This window comes from Botrytis deweyae (genome assembly GCF_014898535.1).
Source record: "Botrytis deweyae strain B1 chromosome Unknown BDEW_005, whole genome shotgun sequence".
NCBI lineage: Eukaryota > Fungi > Ascomycota > Leotiomycetes > Helotiales > Sclerotiniaceae > Botrytis > Botrytis deweyae.
In genome coordinates, this window is record NW_024066212.1 from 1,733,642 (window position 1) to 1,751,161 (window position 17,520).

The 17,520-nt window shown below is 40.9% G+C and overlaps 8 protein-coding genes across 8 annotated transcripts; 5 read left to right on the forward strand and 3 right to left on the reverse strand.

Annotated features, from left to right (window-relative positions):
* Window positions 1-2,486: 2,486 nt before the first annotated feature.
* On the forward strand, window positions 2,487-3,008 carry EAE98_003178 (uncharacterized protein; the record flags this gene model as incomplete). Its single annotated transcript, XM_038950798.1, has 1 exon — window positions 2,487-3,008. One exon carries the CDS (start codon window positions 2,487-2,489, stop codon window positions 3,006-3,008), a length of 522 nt encoding a protein of 173 aa, XP_038813327.1.
* A 1,006-nt stretch (window positions 3,009-4,014) lies between these two features.
* EAE98_003179 (uncharacterized protein) lies at window positions 4,015-4,704 on the forward strand (the record flags this gene model as incomplete). Its single annotated transcript, XM_038950799.1, has 1 exon — window positions 4,015-4,704. One exon carries the CDS (start codon window positions 4,015-4,017, stop codon window positions 4,702-4,704), a length of 690 nt encoding a protein of 229 aa, XP_038813328.1.
* An 888-nt stretch (window positions 4,705-5,592) lies between these two features.
* Window positions 5,593-6,147, reverse strand: EAE98_003180 (uncharacterized protein; the record flags this gene model as incomplete). The annotated part of the gene is made up of 1 exon (XM_038950800.1): window positions 5,593-6,147. The coding sequence occupies one exon, from the start codon at window positions 6,145-6,147 to the stop codon at window positions 5,593-5,595; it is 555 nt and encodes a 184-aa protein (XP_038813329.1).
* Window positions 6,148-8,931: 2,784 nt separating this feature from the next.
* On the forward strand, window positions 8,932-9,407 carry EAE98_003181 (uncharacterized protein; the record flags this gene model as incomplete). The annotated part of the gene is made up of 2 exons (XM_038950801.1): window positions 8,932-9,312; window positions 9,366-9,407. 2 exons carry the CDS (start codon window positions 8,932-8,934, stop codon window positions 9,405-9,407), a joined length of 423 nt encoding a protein of 140 aa, XP_038813330.1.
* Window positions 9,408-11,654: 2,247 nt separating this feature from the next.
* On the forward strand, window positions 11,655-12,185 carry EAE98_003182 (uncharacterized protein; the record flags this gene model as incomplete). The annotated part of the gene is made up of 1 exon (XM_038950802.1): window positions 11,655-12,185. One exon carries the CDS (start codon window positions 11,655-11,657, stop codon window positions 12,183-12,185), a length of 531 nt encoding a protein of 176 aa, XP_038813331.1.
* Window positions 12,186-13,357: 1,172 nt separating this feature from the next.
* On the forward strand, window positions 13,358-14,587 carry EAE98_003183 (uncharacterized protein; the record flags this gene model as incomplete). Its single annotated transcript, XM_038950803.1, has 1 exon — window positions 13,358-14,587. The coding sequence occupies one exon, from the start codon at window positions 13,358-13,360 to the stop codon at window positions 14,585-14,587; it is 1,230 nt and encodes a 409-aa protein (XP_038813332.1).
* A 535-nt stretch (window positions 14,588-15,122) lies between these two features.
* Window positions 15,123-16,166, reverse strand: EAE98_003184 (uncharacterized protein; the record flags this gene model as incomplete). The annotated part of the gene is made up of 2 exons (XM_038950804.1): window positions 15,123-16,018; window positions 16,070-16,166. The coding sequence occupies 2 exons, from the start codon at window positions 16,164-16,166 to the stop codon at window positions 15,123-15,125; spliced, it is 993 nt and encodes a 330-aa protein (XP_038813333.1).
* Window positions 16,167-16,602: 436 nt separating this feature from the next.
* Window positions 16,603-17,390, reverse strand: EAE98_003185 (uncharacterized protein; the record flags this gene model as incomplete). Its single annotated transcript, XM_038950805.1, has 2 exons — window positions 16,603-17,139; window positions 17,196-17,390. 2 exons carry the CDS (start codon window positions 17,388-17,390, stop codon window positions 16,603-16,605), a joined length of 732 nt encoding a protein of 243 aa, XP_038813334.1.
* Window positions 17,391-17,520: the final 130 nt, after the last annotated feature.

Below are 17,520 nucleotides of genomic sequence, written 5' to 3' on the forward strand. Positions count from 1 at the left end.
CATACTCATGGTAAAATACTGTCCCTGGTAATATAAATTAGTTGTTGAATGTTGTGATGGGCTGGGAAAATGATGGTTGCTTATCCGAGCTGACGGACCTTTACCGAAAAGGAAGGTGGGGTCAGGGATATTTGCTGTCATTAATACATAATCCATGATAATCCATGATACAAGTTGTTAGACGATAACATTATATATCCTCAATTGATAAAAGTAGATAACGTGATTGGCTAATGGTCGGAAATCCCCGAGTCTTGGTACTGCTGGTACCTTAAGTACTTTTGTACCTGGCAAATTTGGTCGGGACAATGCAACCTCTAGATTTCCCAAGAAGGTGGCGTTACCATGTGGCGAGGAAGGTTATGTGCGGGTCAAATTCGGAAAGAGATCCGGTGGATAAAGGGAGTAAGATGTGATAATGTGATGGTGTGATGATATCGTGTACATTTGTACATCCGAGCTCGCGACGAGGTACTTTCTGTCGGTGAACCACGTAGAGCATTCCCGATATGGGAATGCAATTCGTATCCTTCAGCTGTTCGTCGAATGCAACTTGGATGTTTTCAAGTCGTTGTAAGATGTGATGACAATGGCCCACTTGATGTCTTTATCGATGTAGAAAGAGACCCTTCGAGTAGTTCCATCTCTTCGTAGATGTTGATATGATTGAAACCATGTCAGGAGTACAGTCAACCGATTCATTCACCTCCCCAACCTCCGTAATATGAACATGCAAAGGGTAAGAATACTACCAAATTGCACCATTCAGACCATCTTTGCCATTAAGCGTTATCATGAAGGAGCGGGTCCCAACTGATTGATCTTCGAAGGATATCCAAGGGTACTCCAGGCACTACCAGACGAGTACTGATAATATGTCTTCCTTCATTGCAATTTTTTTGAGATGAAGATGAAACATTGATTAATGCAACAGATCCAAGTCACTAGGTAGTGATGAGAGATAGGAAGAAGACATTCGAGTAGAAGAAGAGTTATTACAGAAGAGTTATTACAATCATTTTTTCATCCAATTTGTTTACATAATCTATCAAATCACCGCTTTATTCTGCCATATCACGTGAACGCGACCGACAATCTTGTTTTGTTGCATATCTGAAAAAAAGATCAGTTTCTTCAACCACCTCCACCGTCACCTCCAGATTTAGACAAGAAATTAAGAAAATTTCCATCGTCTGGGAATAAGAACCATCCCAAAAAGTTATTTCCGGAGATGTTCAAAGTCCAAAAAAAAGTAGACTCACCGCCCGGAAACTGAAAGCGGCAGAACGGCGATGAGTTCTGGCTGTGTGCACAACTATTTTCTAGCATAAAATTTGTCTTTTCTATCTATATCTACTTGAGCTCGATAAGTAACATTGTTCGACGTACTATACGATGGAATCTAGGCAATCCATAACACGGATACTGTATCTCTTTTCTCAGAACTCACACAGCGGCATAGGTCACTCACCCTCAAGCGCACCACAGGTACAAGCTTGGAAATGGTGCCTGCATCTAATCATCCACACAAGTTCTCAGCCGACATGTCAAAGCATATGGAGAAGCTCGGAAGCTAGAGGATGAGCCCGAAATTCTAAGTTCTGGGGATCAGATATACTTCGCGGGGTAAGGTACCCGTGGGCCTCGGCCAGGTACCGTGCAGAAACAGCAAACAGGTGATTGCGCGATGAAAAGCATTCTGTCCTCTCGATCTTCTCCAAACTGTACAAAATGTAAGGAGTGAGGATCATTGTTCCTCTAATGTTGCTCGAACCCTTCTGCAGAACGATTGATCGCTATCACATCTTGACACGTGCCTCGCGTGCCAGCCACATGTGCCGAATGGCCCAGGCGGTTCGGTTAACCCCATGGTAATGGCTTGTGAATAGTTTCGGTGTCTATCAAATAGCGCTGCACATCACAACGCTATTCAATGCAGCCCACGGTAGATCGTTTGGTACCTTGTTTTCAGCTACTTCAAGAGTTTGTCAATCATCCACAGGCTCTATCTACAGCCTCTTTGATGATATATTTATGTCTTCGATTGAGCAGCTGTCTAGGACTCGACAGTTCGTGTGGATTGATCTAAAGTTGAGAATAATTGTATAATTTGATTCAAGTCATTCTCTCATAAGCTGTTGTTTTTTAGTATTCAATCTTCTTCAATCTATAACCGAATCGATCCAACGATTCCAAACTGATGATCCGATCCACCATTAGCGAGCACCAAGGCTTGGTTACAGGTTACTATATCTGGAAAGATGTTAATCCTAGATCGGGAATAATTGACGACTGATGAAGGATCCCTCCCTAGTGGGCGATCTCTCAATAAGCACTTCCTATAAAAGTTTATCCTCGTCTTGCCTTCTTTACTCACCCAGACTCTGTACTTCTTGCAATCTTTTTCCCTTGATTTTTTGAGTCATCCATGTCAAAAGCTTGATATACTTTCACAATCCATCGTACATTACTCCTTGTAACTCAAAATGGTATCTATCAAAGCCCTCCTCTCGTGGCCCTCGACCGCATTAGCCCTGATAACCGTCACCCAAGTGATAAACGACATCACAACCCTCGACAACAATGTCCGAGCTCTCACTTCCCAAACCGCCCTTTACAACGGTGGTCTCCTCCCAGCCGCTCCCCTTCTCGGCTCTCTCACAGCCGTCTACCTTTCTCTTCTACAAGGTGTCACAGACTCCGCTCTCTTGCCCCCTTCAATATCAGAATCAGACGCACAATCACTCATTGAACATGTGAATGTTACTCTCGCAATCGACAATCCTATTGCCGTAAATACCCTGAAGGGGAAAAAGCAATTGTTCAAGGAGCAAGGATTGGATGGTGCTATTGTGGCTGGTCTAGGCTTGTTGTTGTTGGGACATGAGGCTTTTACGAATAATGTGCTACAGAGACTTCCAGAAGATCAGAGTGCGGATGGACAGGAGGTTACGCAGATTATTACGGTAGCTTTGACGGATGGAATCCATTATTTTGAAAGTCCTTGAAGAGGAGGAGTTCTGGAGAGTAGTTGGAAGCTGAATAGATTGTATGGGGGGAGGGATGCGAGAAGAATAATCTTGTATTCACGATACCAAGTTACAGTACTAGTCAACTGCTATTAGCCGAAATCCATTTTCACACCAAAAATCAGCTTTTTACTATATTTTCAAATAGAAAAATCTTTATTATTAATAATTCAAAATATCTGAAATTTTATTTTTGGAAAATTTTTATAATGATAATTGATATTTTCAAAGTTTTAAATCTTTTAAAAATTTATATTATGAAAATTTATATGATTGAATTAAAATATTAAAAAAGTTGCTTGATTTTTGCTTATTTTATTAGTAAATTTAACGATTTTGAAAATACTCTAACTTTCAATCTATATTATATAATCAAAAAAAATCAAAAAAATAATCAATCTTATTTTTATTAAATTTTAATTGAAAATAAATCAATAAATATAAAAAAAGATTAATTTATATTAATACTAAATAGGAAAATTTAGGATTATAAATGATAAGTTTTAGTGTGAAAACACGTTTCGGCTGATAGTAGTTGGTATTTACTATATATATGAATATAATCATCTACTGTTTTGGATACTATAAATAATCAGGCATGACAATAATACAAGAGTCAAAGGAACCCATAAGCCAGCTCGCGTAAGTTGTAAAACCGACCTTCTACTGAACATTCATTCATTTCACTTCAAATCTTCTTTTTCACTTATTCCAATTCATTAGCTAGCAAACAAAGCCCAAGTGGAACAACATGTAATCTTTTACCCCGCCTTTCTTTGCTTCTATTCAAATGTCTTTATCAACATCGTTTCTTTTCTATAATGTGAGTATATATTCTACCATTCACAGACTTTTCACAACACAACCACAACTACAACCACAATACCAATTAACATCAACATACTTTCCAATCCAAAGTCCTGACACGTCAAAAAATAATACGCCAAGACAACTCACCCATCTTGACTCCCAAACCTGGGCCAAGATGAGCACCTCTACCGGGACCCAACCCAGTTCCTCCCCTCAATCTACCAAAAGTAGCAACCAACCAACCTATTCAACAGATTCAAACCCCTCAAAATCAACCTACAGAATTCTCAAAGACGCCGGTTTTCGCAGCATGAACGATTTCATGTTCTCACATGGATTGAAATTACATGATGATGAACATCTAGAACAAGCAAAAGAAATGATTGAGAGGATGAAGGAGGAGGATTTGATGGGGGAGGATCTGAGGAGATTGGAGTTTAGGGCGGCTAACGATGAAGGAAATGTGAAGGATCAACGAGGTACGGAGAGCTCGGAAGATGATGATGATGTAGTTGAATTGATCGGATTTTTGGAGGTGGTTAGTGATGAGGAAGAAGAAGATGGCATAGAAGAGTCAATCGAATTTGCGGACGTGGTTAATAGTGACGAAGTGGATGATGGATTTCAGGTGTCTGGGGTTGAGATTGTGGAGGAACTGGATAGGGTTTCATCTAGGGAAGAAGAACCGGATGAATGTGTCGATGTCGATGTTGATGTTGGTATGGTCGATGATAATGTTGGCGAGGATTTTGACTATGAAGATTTCGGTGGTGGAGATGATGGAGATGATGGAGATGACGGTTATGATGATTTCGAGGATGATTTTGATGATGATTTTGATGATGATTTCTTTTACGATGCTTAATTTCACACCCAAGATGGCGAGGGCTTTCAAATGGACATTTTGATTCCACGGTAGACTAGTAGTGAAATAAGACTTTATCTCCCTGATAACGATTTCGGCCTTGGTTCTCATGTTCGTACGGAATTTCTCGACCGTAGTTGGATGCTTGAGGTATCGTGTTCTTAAAATCATATCTCTCCTTCATTTGCAGCTCAACCGCCATTAAAGCGACTAGATATAGAGAACATTTCAAATTCGCGCGGGGTAATAATATACTTGAGAAGAGAAATCATGCTTAGGTAGGTTAGATACCGAACATTGAAACCTGGGGAATCACACTAACCTGACAGCGCAAGAGTCTCCGGAAGACCTGAAGAGGGCTAGCAAGGTCGAACTTTTAATGTGCATTTTCTCACAAATCGCATCACAGTTCTAGGAAAAATAAAGTTTGGTAGATCGACATTTCAATTCAGCGGGTGATATTCGCTTGATGGTCAGTTCCCCAACGCTAGCCATGCTTGAACTAACTAAACCATACCACGTGCATACCACGTGCATGCCATGTGCTCAACCAATGACTCCACTTCTGAGTAATCAGTGATCGATCTCATCGGACGAAACAATGATCTCATAATCCATTAACTCGTCGCTATTACCATTTCTCCTTGCAACGGAACCGCTCGAAAGTGTAAGTACACTCATTGCAATTCTTCGAGTCTTCGCCGCGGGTATTGTATCTGCCTAGCATTGTTGTGGCCTGCTTTAAACTCTCTAGTATTCGATATTACATTATGTTTTTGTCAACCTCCTTTGACAAGATGTCGTTCCGTCCGGCGGTAATAGAATTTCCTAGCCGGTCTGCTATATCGCTCCATCTTTGATCGTTATTCCAGTGAATATTCATCCCCGCTAGCAATTAGAGAAATAAGATTCATCGGAGCTATAATTCATCTCATCACTTGTTTTTTGGGGCATGGGTGCTTGGTGTGTGTTGAGATTTCTCTTCTCACCCAAAACCTTTGATTTCACAGTCTTGGCATGTTTTTTAATGCCAGCAAATGTGGCAAAGACCTCATTTTCCTTCTCCCTTCCACCATTAATTTCGTTTTCTCTTTGCATCAAGATCTCTTCTTTCGCATTCTGAACCAAGCAGTCCTCTATTATTCCCTCATTGAACTCCCAGGCCCTCAATATACGATTCTTCTCATCATCTCTCAAATCATGTGAATCTAAGAATTGCTCTATGTTGACAAATCCAGCTTCTTTGAGGACGCGGCATATGGATCGTGTCTCTTCAAGATCCTGGGGAAGGTTTTGTGGATGGTAGGGAGTTGGGTTGGAGGGACGAAAGAAAGGAGATAAGATTGATGGAAGGTTTTCCGGATGGTAAGGAGTAGGATTGGCGGGGCGGAGAGAGTCGAGAGGACACTGGGCTGGAGCAGGAGAGGCGAAGCTGATACACATTATTGAATGAAGTGTTTAGGTATTTTGTTTTGGTTGAGGCTTTATAAGGAAACTCAATGTAAGCTTAATTGGCTGATAAGCTTCGGAGCCTATGAAATGGTATCGGACTGAGGTGGTTTCATGAAAAGTTTGTCGCTTGATGGTGTGGTAGTTGTGAGTTTTAATACACTGTATAGGGTAAATGTTGGTATTTGAGTAGCTTTTGCCGTTACTCATGTGCTTGAAAACTTGTGTGTAGAAAGAAAGGGGGTCAGCTCGTATAAAGAGAGATATATAAGGAGGATAAAGTTCTATACGGCGACATCATTGATGTACGTATGTAAAGTCGTGTGATGAGAACTCGTTACCGCATGAATGCGATCAAAGCGAACGCAGAACAGATCCTATGTAATCCGAGTAACGAATAAGCGACAGACGCTGAGGGCATTCCTTAGCCATCTCTATTGTAACCCTACACTACAGATGTTCGATTGTCCTTGTTAGCCCCCTTTCGTTCGATGTCCCCTCTTACTTAGAGTTTTCCTCCTCCTTTTATAGTTTTCATCCGTGCTATATCTCTTCATTTGAGGCATTTCTATTTACTACAGAAGAAAAGTACTGCAAGAAATGAGTTAGAGTATTGGTGCGAGTACAATAGCTTTTTTCACGATTCTTCGACATTTTGGAGCAACCTTTTGTGAATGATTTTCACTGTTATTGGCAATTTGCAAATTTAAGTTAATGCAAATATCTCAACGTCAAGTAAAATAATGATCTCATCAATTAACAATGAAAGTAAATAAAGTTTGAAATAAGGTTGGGGTAAGAGAAATCCACAAGCGGGAATAGTCTCACTTTTCTAGAACCTTAACCTTATCGCTTCTTTCACTTTCCTGCATCTATATCACTGTTTGTCAATGTTGTGAAACACTGGTCATGATAGATGTATATCGATCGATAACAAAGTGTATCCGTTTTTGTGCATTTACCCATACTTTCCCGCCCCCAGCCATTTCGCCACCCAGATAAGTTTCTTTTCTTTTGAAAGAGTCTTAGATGGCGACATTCAACATATCAAATGACGATTTCTGACCATCTCAGATGTCGAATGAGTCCTTTGGAAGTTTGATAGGAGATCAATTCGATAATCAGCAATATTGATAGCATGTTATTTTACTTTAGCTTCGACACCTAATATCATTCAATTGATAGATAATGATGAAATGAAAGCTGTAGAATTGTTTGATTACTTTGACTGGTCTCGACTCTATAGTATTCAGTGTATCAATTACGGAATACTTGTGGGCTTCTCACTGACATTAATGGTAGCAATCAACAGGGTTTGGAGGGGCAATACTATGGAGATCCTGCTAGAAATTCTCATGTTATCTGACTTGATGAATTGGAATCCATACTTCTGAGAAATTTCAGGAACGGTTTTGTCAGCCTTGTTCTTGAGATTGAAGATCCGTGGTCTCAGTTAATTCGTAATTTGAAGTTTAATCGGGAAGCGTCTTGTGGTTTGGGTCTCTGTACTGCATCTTTAAGGACAAATACGAACTATTTCTGGGGCAACGCGGAGGATTGGAAGGAAACGGGGCCCAAATTTTTGAAAATGAACACTTTTGCGCATATTTTCCACTGAGATCAGCGTGTTAAAGAGAGATTGAATCTAGAGCAAGAGAGTTTGATTGCTTGAAATCTAAGAGAGAGCATTTGAAAGAACTCTGCATACCTAAGTAGCTACACCTTCCTTCGGCTAAATTTTATCCCCTTTCATGTTATGACTTCAAATATTGATCTTCTAATTCCGCAACCCGGAAGCTTTTCATCCAACAACATCACATAAAAACTCTACGTTAATTACTCTGTAATTAAATAGAGACTTTAAAGTTCTCACAAAACAAATAGCAAATAGACAGAACGGTGACCTCATTATTAGATAGCGGCTGAGCAGACTATATGCCATCACAGCCACAACCAATTTTGATTACTTTACTCGAATATCATAGATGAACACAAGAGTTCCAGGATACTAGTTTAGGGCGAAAGTCTCAGAGGTTTTCGATGATTAGAATATCAAAAGAACAATGGCGCCACGATATTATGTCAAGGATTCCTTCGAGTACTATTATGAAAGCTGCACCTCAGCGTTTTGGAGCAGAACAACTCGTAAAGTTCCTCTTAATTTGTAGAGCTCAAACCAAAGATTATATGCTTACAATCCGTCAGGTCAAGAATGGCTAATGGTTGGAAATTGGAAATCAGTCCTCAGAATTAGTTGGTCCACTTGAACATAACACACAATCATCTTCTGGTTCTCCCACGAGAGGAAGAGCACATTTCAAATTCTCTGAAATGTGTTTGGGCTCAAATATGCAAGGGCCATCACAGGAAATTTACGAGCAACATCTTCGAGACTGCTTTAGAATTAGAATAAGATAAAGGAAAAGACACGATTAATATTTCTTTATGTGGAGATATTATGAATTGCTACCCAATAAATTATTGAAAATAAGCTAGACAATGTGATGATTCACTGTAAACTACAGCACTAACTTCCATTCACTCCCACAGAAAAAAATAGTTCAGGCGGTGCTACCGTAAATGAGAAAAGGGACTACCCCGCATTAACCTTGGAAACGTCTTGATTTCTCGCCATGATTCGTATCTATAAGATCTTTACCCGAATACTTTCTTTCAAAAGCACTATCCACCTTAAAAACAGAACTCCACAAACAGATAAACATTAGCTTTTCAAAGGATCTCCCAAGACTTCTCCTGAACGATACCAATCATTCAATCATGAATTCTTCAGTTAAGGCACCTCGACTGACTGATTCCGCTTGGCTCAAGAAGAACGGCTTTGAGTCGATGAATCATTTCATGTTTTCTTACCAACTAAGAATGGAAAATGAAAAGGATTACGAACGTGGCAAGATGGTACTGGCGGCAATCAGAGCGATCAAGGAGGATGAAGCAATGTCTGACGCTGAAAGATCCACTGGTTTTCCAAATACTTCCGAACAGACGCAGACCAATAGTGCCGCGAATAATGATGCTGGAGACCGCTCGGATGCACCCGGTAATCAAGATGGAAGGCAACTTTCTGCAGGCGATAGCACTGGTCCAAGTGAGGACATCCTCGATGACAAGAAACCAGTTGAGTTTATGGGAACTTTGAGGGTATGTTTTACTGATAGCATTTGGGGAATAATGTTAACTAATTAATGATGTAGTCGTATCCGTCTTATGGTAGTGGAGGATCAGCAAAAGATTGAAGAAGTCATATCTTTTTGATTTGCGAATGTTGTGTGGATTTAGTCATTTGGGAGGCTATGCTTTAGGATGTACTTATTAGTATTCTACTGGTACAAAGTGACCCAGAACACTGGTGTTAACACCAGAAGGACACACCTGCAAGTTGTGGACTTTGATCATCACCCAATTAAGAAAGTTTATCTACACCATTAATTCTATCTGTGTGTGCCATTTGTGGTCGCGATATTTAACTGAGAATAGAAACTTGATGTCAATACTGTACTAAGCTATCAATCGGAGCCCAAGATATTAATCCGGCCCTGATTCCTTCATGTCCGAACTATTGATGATAGGACCAGGACATCAATCATATCCGGTCAAATATTTCTGGAGACCTCTTGAATTTAAATCCAAAAATTGTATTGGGCATGGGCTGGTGATGAATGAGTCAGAACCCATTTTAAAACGTTAACACTTGGAAAGTTTGACGTGAAAGATGCCTATAGATAGTTTGACGGGGCACATAAGACAAAGACAATCGAGAATGGCGAATGAAGTCAGGACTAATCGGGGGAATACAATAGGTGCGCATCTGGCTGATCATTTTGCATGTAGGGTTTTCCGGAGAAAGTCATCGTTCCTCGTCCGGAATCATGTTGTTTGTAAATATGTTGGATTAAAAATTGGAATGCAGAGGGCTCAATTTCAAGTAGTTCCGTCATCGAGTGAATTTTGTTTGGTCATGTGGTGATTGAAGCTACGCGAGGAAAATTCCCGTACTGCAGTCATTACCTAGTACTCGAGTAGTTGTCCGAAATTAGATTAGAAATCGTGTGCCCAAAACAACCTTGGAAACCTATTCACTGGGGAAAAAGTTTACCGTATCTCCGCAATGAACCTAGCGCATCGAGTAGCAAGCCGTATCAATAATGTTAGTAGATACGGTAAATTATGTTTGATTGAATTACCTACACACTAACATAATCGACAGGAACCAAAGATCTCACAGAAGCTTTCTCATAATCGATTCGAATAAACAAAAGGCTTCATCCAACCAGCGACCCAATATCAAAGTTCACCAAGATACGCATATTCGAACAACTCAATACTGATCCGAAATAGCATCCTGATGGCTATCTCTGAAGACCATTTATCTTTCCCACCCCGGCGATATACTATTAACGGCCGGCCGGTCGACTTTACAGAGTGGTTAGACAAATGGCAGATAGCTTACTCTTTTGACGGGTTCAATATCCTCGTCGACGAAGAACGAAAAAGAATCTTTAATCTCGGCCCAATCAGGTGCAAGTTGATTACTACTTGTAGGAGATTTACTTTATTCTTCCAATTCAACATGGAAAAGGTCAGGATTATCTTATCTATCATTTTGATCTGGATACTATTACGCATGGTCGAGTTTGTTGTTTGCAGCTGCGGTATTTCTAAGAAGGATTATGATAAAGCTGGGATCCTAGTTGGGGGTAGAATGTGGCTTCACTTGAGTATCCATTGGTGTATGAATGTTGTATGGTCGGAGGAATATAGTAGAAGGGAAAAGTTGCTTTTTGCTTTGGCAACCATCTTTACGGGTATGGGTTTTGCATACTTTGCAATAGAGCTTGGAACTCCGTTCTTATGATTAATAAGGAAAAGATAGGGGTTGTGGACAAGGTGAGATGAAGAGGAAATGATGATGGAAACGAGTTCTCTTTGGCAGATGATACCTAGTGATGATCACATAGTACTAAGGAAATCAATCTTCATCTCTACATACAAACTGTTATCAAGAATCGGATCGGAAGTGTCTATCTCAAATTGCCATTCAATGCTAGACTATTTCAATGAGCGATTTGACCGATGTCTCATCTCCGCCCCCTTTGACGTAAGAACACTGAGAATTGTATATAACAAGCCTATCACAACTTGCTACTATGCAATGTATAAGATTCAGAGTTTGAAAGCACAATCGATACGGCATTGCATATTACATGATACGGCGACGAGAAATGGCACCGTAAACCGTTTCTCGGATTGTGATTCTACATTAAATCTACGTACGGTTGAGAGATAATTCAATCAGCCGTACCAGATCGAGTGTGCTAACATCTACTCGAGAGCTTCAAGTATATATACATACACCATAGCCAGCTCAACAGGAAAAGAAATCTATTCTATCTATTCCATCTATTCAAGTAATCCAAAGACTCTCATCAATCAAACTTCTTTACAGAAAGAATTCTCAAAAACAGTAGAACGCAACTACCAAGATGCCTAATTTGCAACAGCAACCGCGAAATAGACGAGCTCGACTTCACACAATTCGAGAGGAACCAAACTGGCTCCACACTATGCAGCGAACATATCTCGGCCTAGCTATGACCCGATACGCACAAGAACTCATCCTCGAGCGTCGCAATCGCAACTATCGTCGTGAAGTCCACGAAAACCAAGCTACCCGCTTAAACTTCACCCTGACTCCTCGCTCCCTAGTGCTAACGGTGACCGAACCGCATCTCCAGAAAATTCTTGCGCAAATCCTCGTATTTGTTTTTGGATGTGTATTAGGCATTTGTGTTCAAATGACCTGCGTCTACTTTATGGTCTCTGGGGAAAGAGTGAAAGCGACAGTATTTTTGTTCCTGGGCAGAGTTTATCTGCTATGGGTTTGCAATTTGTTGAGGATGTGGCATGTGGAAATGGGAGATCTGAGATTCAGGCTGAAAATGACGGGCTTCATGAGTGTGATAGGATTGGTTCTCTGGATTTTGGCAATGTGGCAGAGTGTGAAGATATTTTAAGTGATGCAAAAAATGCTCCTGATGATGTGATATCATCCTGAGAAATGTTTCATCGAACATGAGGGCTTTTTGATTGAACATACTTGAACGCCACTATTCATTCAGAACCTTATGGGCTATTACACGGCGGAATCTTTCGTTGGCTTAAAGGCTAAAGACTCCCAGCGCAGCAGTATTAGATGAGATTGTCAAGTGTATGGAAGGAAAGCAGAGAACAGAGGTACAGGAGGAATGTTGGATGGTTAGTTCTTCATAGAGACAGACAAAAGAAATGCCTAGATACTGGTTGGTCATGAGATTTATGAATGAAGACATCGACACTTATTCAATTCCTTGTAAAATTTGTGAATTGTGATTCATTGAAATGTTTGTGTGCCTTGCTTTGTTCAACTTATAACTATTTGACCATTAGAGAGTTTTAGTACTTTTTCAGATGATTGATATGCAATAGACTATGAAGATTCACAGAATTACACATGATGGATATAAATCCTCCTTCTGTGCCTATTGCCTATACTTAGGTACCTAGGTATTTCATCTTCTTTCACCTACACAGTTTTCCTTCAATATACCTTGTGCTTGAGCATAGTATAGAATCAGACTATCTAAATCATGTTCTATATCATAGTTTGTACTATAAACATCAGATGAAAACAAAGGGTTGAGGAAGTTGGTTCGTTCCCCATAGCTTAGAAAACCTGTAAGCGACTTAAAATACATGTGAAACTCATTGTATCATGCTTCCACAAGATCTCATTGATTACTTGCCCTGTTGAAATTGGAATCACTCGATGGATTAAAAGGAAAGTGAATCTTAGTGATTCACATAATATTTTACAAAATCCAAATAGTAACTAGTCACTGGGATAGCTATAGTTCACTTTGAGAGCTTCATGGTCTTGTAATGTTATTGCCAATCCATTTGTGGTCAATGGCCTGACGGCACTACCCGAAGCCGATGCTCAGAATTTCACCTTGAAAACTTCTTCAAGTTAGATAGCCAATTTTCTTCCTATTGCCAGAACTTCTGGAGTCATGTTTTGATTGTTTAGAGTCAATGTACAATCTATCAATTTCTCAAGTCTTTGCTACTCTCTAAAACCCAATTTAAAGATCACAACATCTCAGCACAAGTTAAGACATCGAGCTACCTTCCAAATTCTCTAGCAACAATGAACAGACCAAGCTACACCTGTAGGCTCTCTCGGCTCGAATGGCTGAATACAAGAGGTTGGCCAACTTTCAAAGACTTCATGGTTACACATAAATATGATCCAACAAGTGCGGCAGATTACATGAAAGCCGAAGAAGTCTTGTGCAATTATAGAAGCAGCGACCCGTTCGCAAACAAGGAACTGCAAGACTGGGGAGCCGAGGAGGACGAGGATGAGTTGGAGGAATTGGACGACAATGACATGAATGAGAAACTGGACGCTGAATTCGAGAAGCTTCTTTGCGATGCTTTGGCAAGTGAGGATTATATGGATGAGGAGGATATGGATGAGGGTAGGAAGGAGAGAAATTGCGATGAAGATGGTGTCAAAGAGAATGAACGGGATAATAATCAAGAGAGAGACGAAATTCTCGATCTAATGACCGACGACAGCGACTGGGAAGACTACGATGAAGACGAAGACTTGGACAGATCGAAGGATAGCAATCTAAAACGCTATATCGAAGTTCGCGAGCAAGAAAAACTCGAGAAAATTTACAGAATTCGGAACGAAGACGAAGGAATCTATGAATGGCTCATGAAGCGCGGATGGTCTTGCCTTGAAGAATATATGGACTATCATACTTTAGATTTCGCGAACGACGACGATGTGAAAGAGGTTGGAGATATTATCAAGAAGTCCATAAGGGTTGAAGCGGAACAGAATCTTGGTGAGGCTGAGGGGAATTTTGAAGAGGTAGCTGCGGAAGATGATGCAGAATACGAAAACGAGCAAAGAGCCACACGAGAATCACTTATTAGTGAAGGACTTGGAGATGAGGTCGAATTTCCACGAAATACCAACCCGACCGAGTTGGATGAAGAACAAGCCACAGCGAAGCCTTCCGTGTCAAACATTGCAGAAGGTATTAGAAACAATCGGGACATCGACCGCTGGTGCATGGAACAAGGATTTATAAATCTATTCAACTTTATCAATGGCCATGGAGGAGATTATTATGATGACGAGCTCGTTTGCATGATAGGTCATCAATTAGAAGAGATCATCGAGGAGGGGAATCAAAATGGACGGAAAGTGATGGAAGAGATTTTTGAGGGATTGACGATGTGCGATAACCAAGATCAAGGCCTCAAAGAAAATTTCCAGGACTGGCCGGTGGCATATAACGAAGAAACGAATCGACTTGATGGTTATGATGATGATGAGATGACGTATGGATGGTTGTGATGGGGCAGGTTAGGATCAAGTCCTTGCTGCAACCGGAGCTCAGGTGTTGTCAAAATTGGCATTTTGTATAAAATTGGGTTTGGTATACTGATCGAGTATGGTTACTAAGTTATGAATGAATGAGAGAGGTCAAGGGAAGGGAGCAATGTTTAATGCACAGTTGCAAGGAACATTGCCGCACATGTAGCACTGAAGTTTTCGTGTATGAAGGACTGCATACAGAGGTTCCTTGAAGATTCGAAATTACTGAATAGTATTGAATGAAAAAAAAACCCTCTGATGACAGAAGTCTTTTTGCCAAATTTTTGTGAAGCAAACTTGCAAGGAAGAACTAATTCATTTTTATTGACACCACAACGGCTCCTGGCCGTCACCAACAGTTTTGTATAATAACGATCGACTATCTAGAATTTTAACTGCAACTACCAAGTGCGATAACCAGCATGCAAATGAGGAAAGTAGCAAAGCCAAACAATTGGTATGAATTAGACAGGGACGCCAGGACGTAAAACCCATGTAATGATTATCCGTCAGTTCACCAGTCCTTGTTTGGAAATCCACGATCAACTACGGGAGGATACGAACTCTCGGCCGATGGATGCCACCTAGTTGTTCTCTTCCAACCTTTGTCTGGTGCTCCACGCTCAACCACAGGAGGATATAAAGTCTCCGCGGGCGGATGCCAAGTAGCCCTCCTTATCGATGAGCTTCCCGACGCCTTTGTTACCAAGGTAGTCTTTTCTCTCGATACGGAATTAAGTGGTATTATGGAAACTCTCGTTTGTGGAGGTGAGTTCCAGGTGGATATTGGTTTAGCTGTGTGCGAGTCGACTGTCAATGACTCTGTCGTTGTTCCCAATCTCTTGATCAGGGTCTGAGCTGGTAAGGGATGAGGATGTACAGAAGTATACTGTATGGCCTTGGAAGTTTTCGTTAGCCGGTGATGGGTATGTTTTATCTTGGGTAGATTCGTCGAGGTAGGAATAGGTTCTATGAATATGGTAGGTGGGGGGTTGGCGGCCAATGTACGATGATGTGTGTGAAGCCGTCTTGAGTCGATCTTGATAGGGGTAGATTTGCTGACAATTGAAGACTTAGGAGTTAAAGAATCTGTAGCTGTTATAGGACCGATGAATTCTGATATGATAATTGATGTTGACGCTGAGGTACTGGGCAAACTTCGGATGGATGAATCTATGGCCTTTACACGGCCAGTAGAATTTGGCAAAGTTGGCAATTCCACGGGCTTGCTTTTTGTATCTCTGCCTATCAATGGCAACATCACACCCGTTGTTGAAATCGATTTCTGGGTGTTGGTACAAGGAATCAAGGGTAGGTGTATGGAATTGAGGTTCACATCCACAATATTATCACCACAACCAACATTTACTCCTATGTCTAGCCCCGGTATAAGTTGAATATTGATATCAACTAGTAAAGCATTAGTATTCTGATCACTAGATAGATAGGACGAGATCTTACTAAGTTCTTCTTTCTCATTTCTAGGGATGGGTCTCGAAAGTGATGGTTTGGCTAGGCAGAGAATAGCCAATATGATTGTAGTAGTAAAGTGAAACATGATGAATGTGCTGAGTGCATAAGGGAAGAAAATTTGCATGGTGTACATCGTCATTATATATACTTCCTAGTTTGCCTCCCAGTTTCATCATGTCACTGAATGCCGATCAATCGGAAACTTGGTGAGTAAGTTGGGGCAACTGGAATGCATTGCGCTTGATTATCAATATGGCTTGCATGTTATTCTAGAGAATACACGCTTGGAAGCATCTGTAGACTCCATGCGTACTGCTATAGAGCAGCCCAACCGAAGCTTGTGAAGGATTATTGTAGTATGAGTGGCGGGAGTGAGGGAGTGAGGGAAGGGATTGCGACCGTGTATCATATCCTGTAAGGGCTGATATGAGAGGAATGTTGGTACGGGGTCGTCTCTTTTGCTTCAGCCTCTTGCAAAGCTTCTCCAATGGCGTAATTATTCTATTCTAGGGTATCGTATTTCAAGCCTCGCGTCCCAGCTTTTTAGCTAGTTTCTTTTGATCTTCCGGTGACAGACCCTTTTCGTCCGTTTCTTTCAAGGCCTTTCCTATCGCCAATGTAGTCTTTACTGTCTTACTATCCACCCAAACTTTTCCATTCCTTCCCACGGCAATCTCAAACGAAACACCAGCCTCTCCCAATTCCTCAAGTATCGTCAAACCACCTTGTTCAGCTGGGCGAGCCATCATCATTCGTCTTGCCATTCCGAGAGATATATCGAAAAGCATCCCTCCCTCCAATGGCCCTAAACCTTCTGATTTACCCGTCGATGCTGATACACATTCTAATTCAGGGTCCATATGTTTGTTGGCAAGAGTAACTCGTGCATATACTAGCGCGCCCTTTTCAAGCTGCGGTCTGGTTTTCTTCGTAGCTCCTTCGAAAGAGAGGACCGGTAGACTGGCATCCGATGTGAAGTCGCTAAGGTTTGCATAAAAGACGTCTCCTGCTGATTTTTTAATGGAAGCAATTACCAGATCCCCTACTGTTGGAATGTACTAAGGGAAAGGTTAGCTGCGCCGAAGAATAAGAAGCTTGTGATTTTATCTCTTACTCGACCAGCATTAAATTCAACCCACACTGCATTTTTTCTTGAATCTGTCCGTAGTTGACCTGCTACAGTTGAAGTAATTGTATTTGGAGGAATGTGTCTTAACCCAGGGCCGAGCTTCAATGGTAAACTTGGGTGAGAAGGTAATAATTCTGAAGCAATATGATCGCCGGGAAGGACGAATGTTTCTGTCGACATTATGGTATGGTGAACAAACGGTTAGCTGGGCGCAATTTCCTTTGGCAGAAGGATATCTCAAAATGTAGGTATCGTCGTGAATATTCGTGAGTTTGTTTGTGTATTGATTATATTATTTGAGTATCCATAT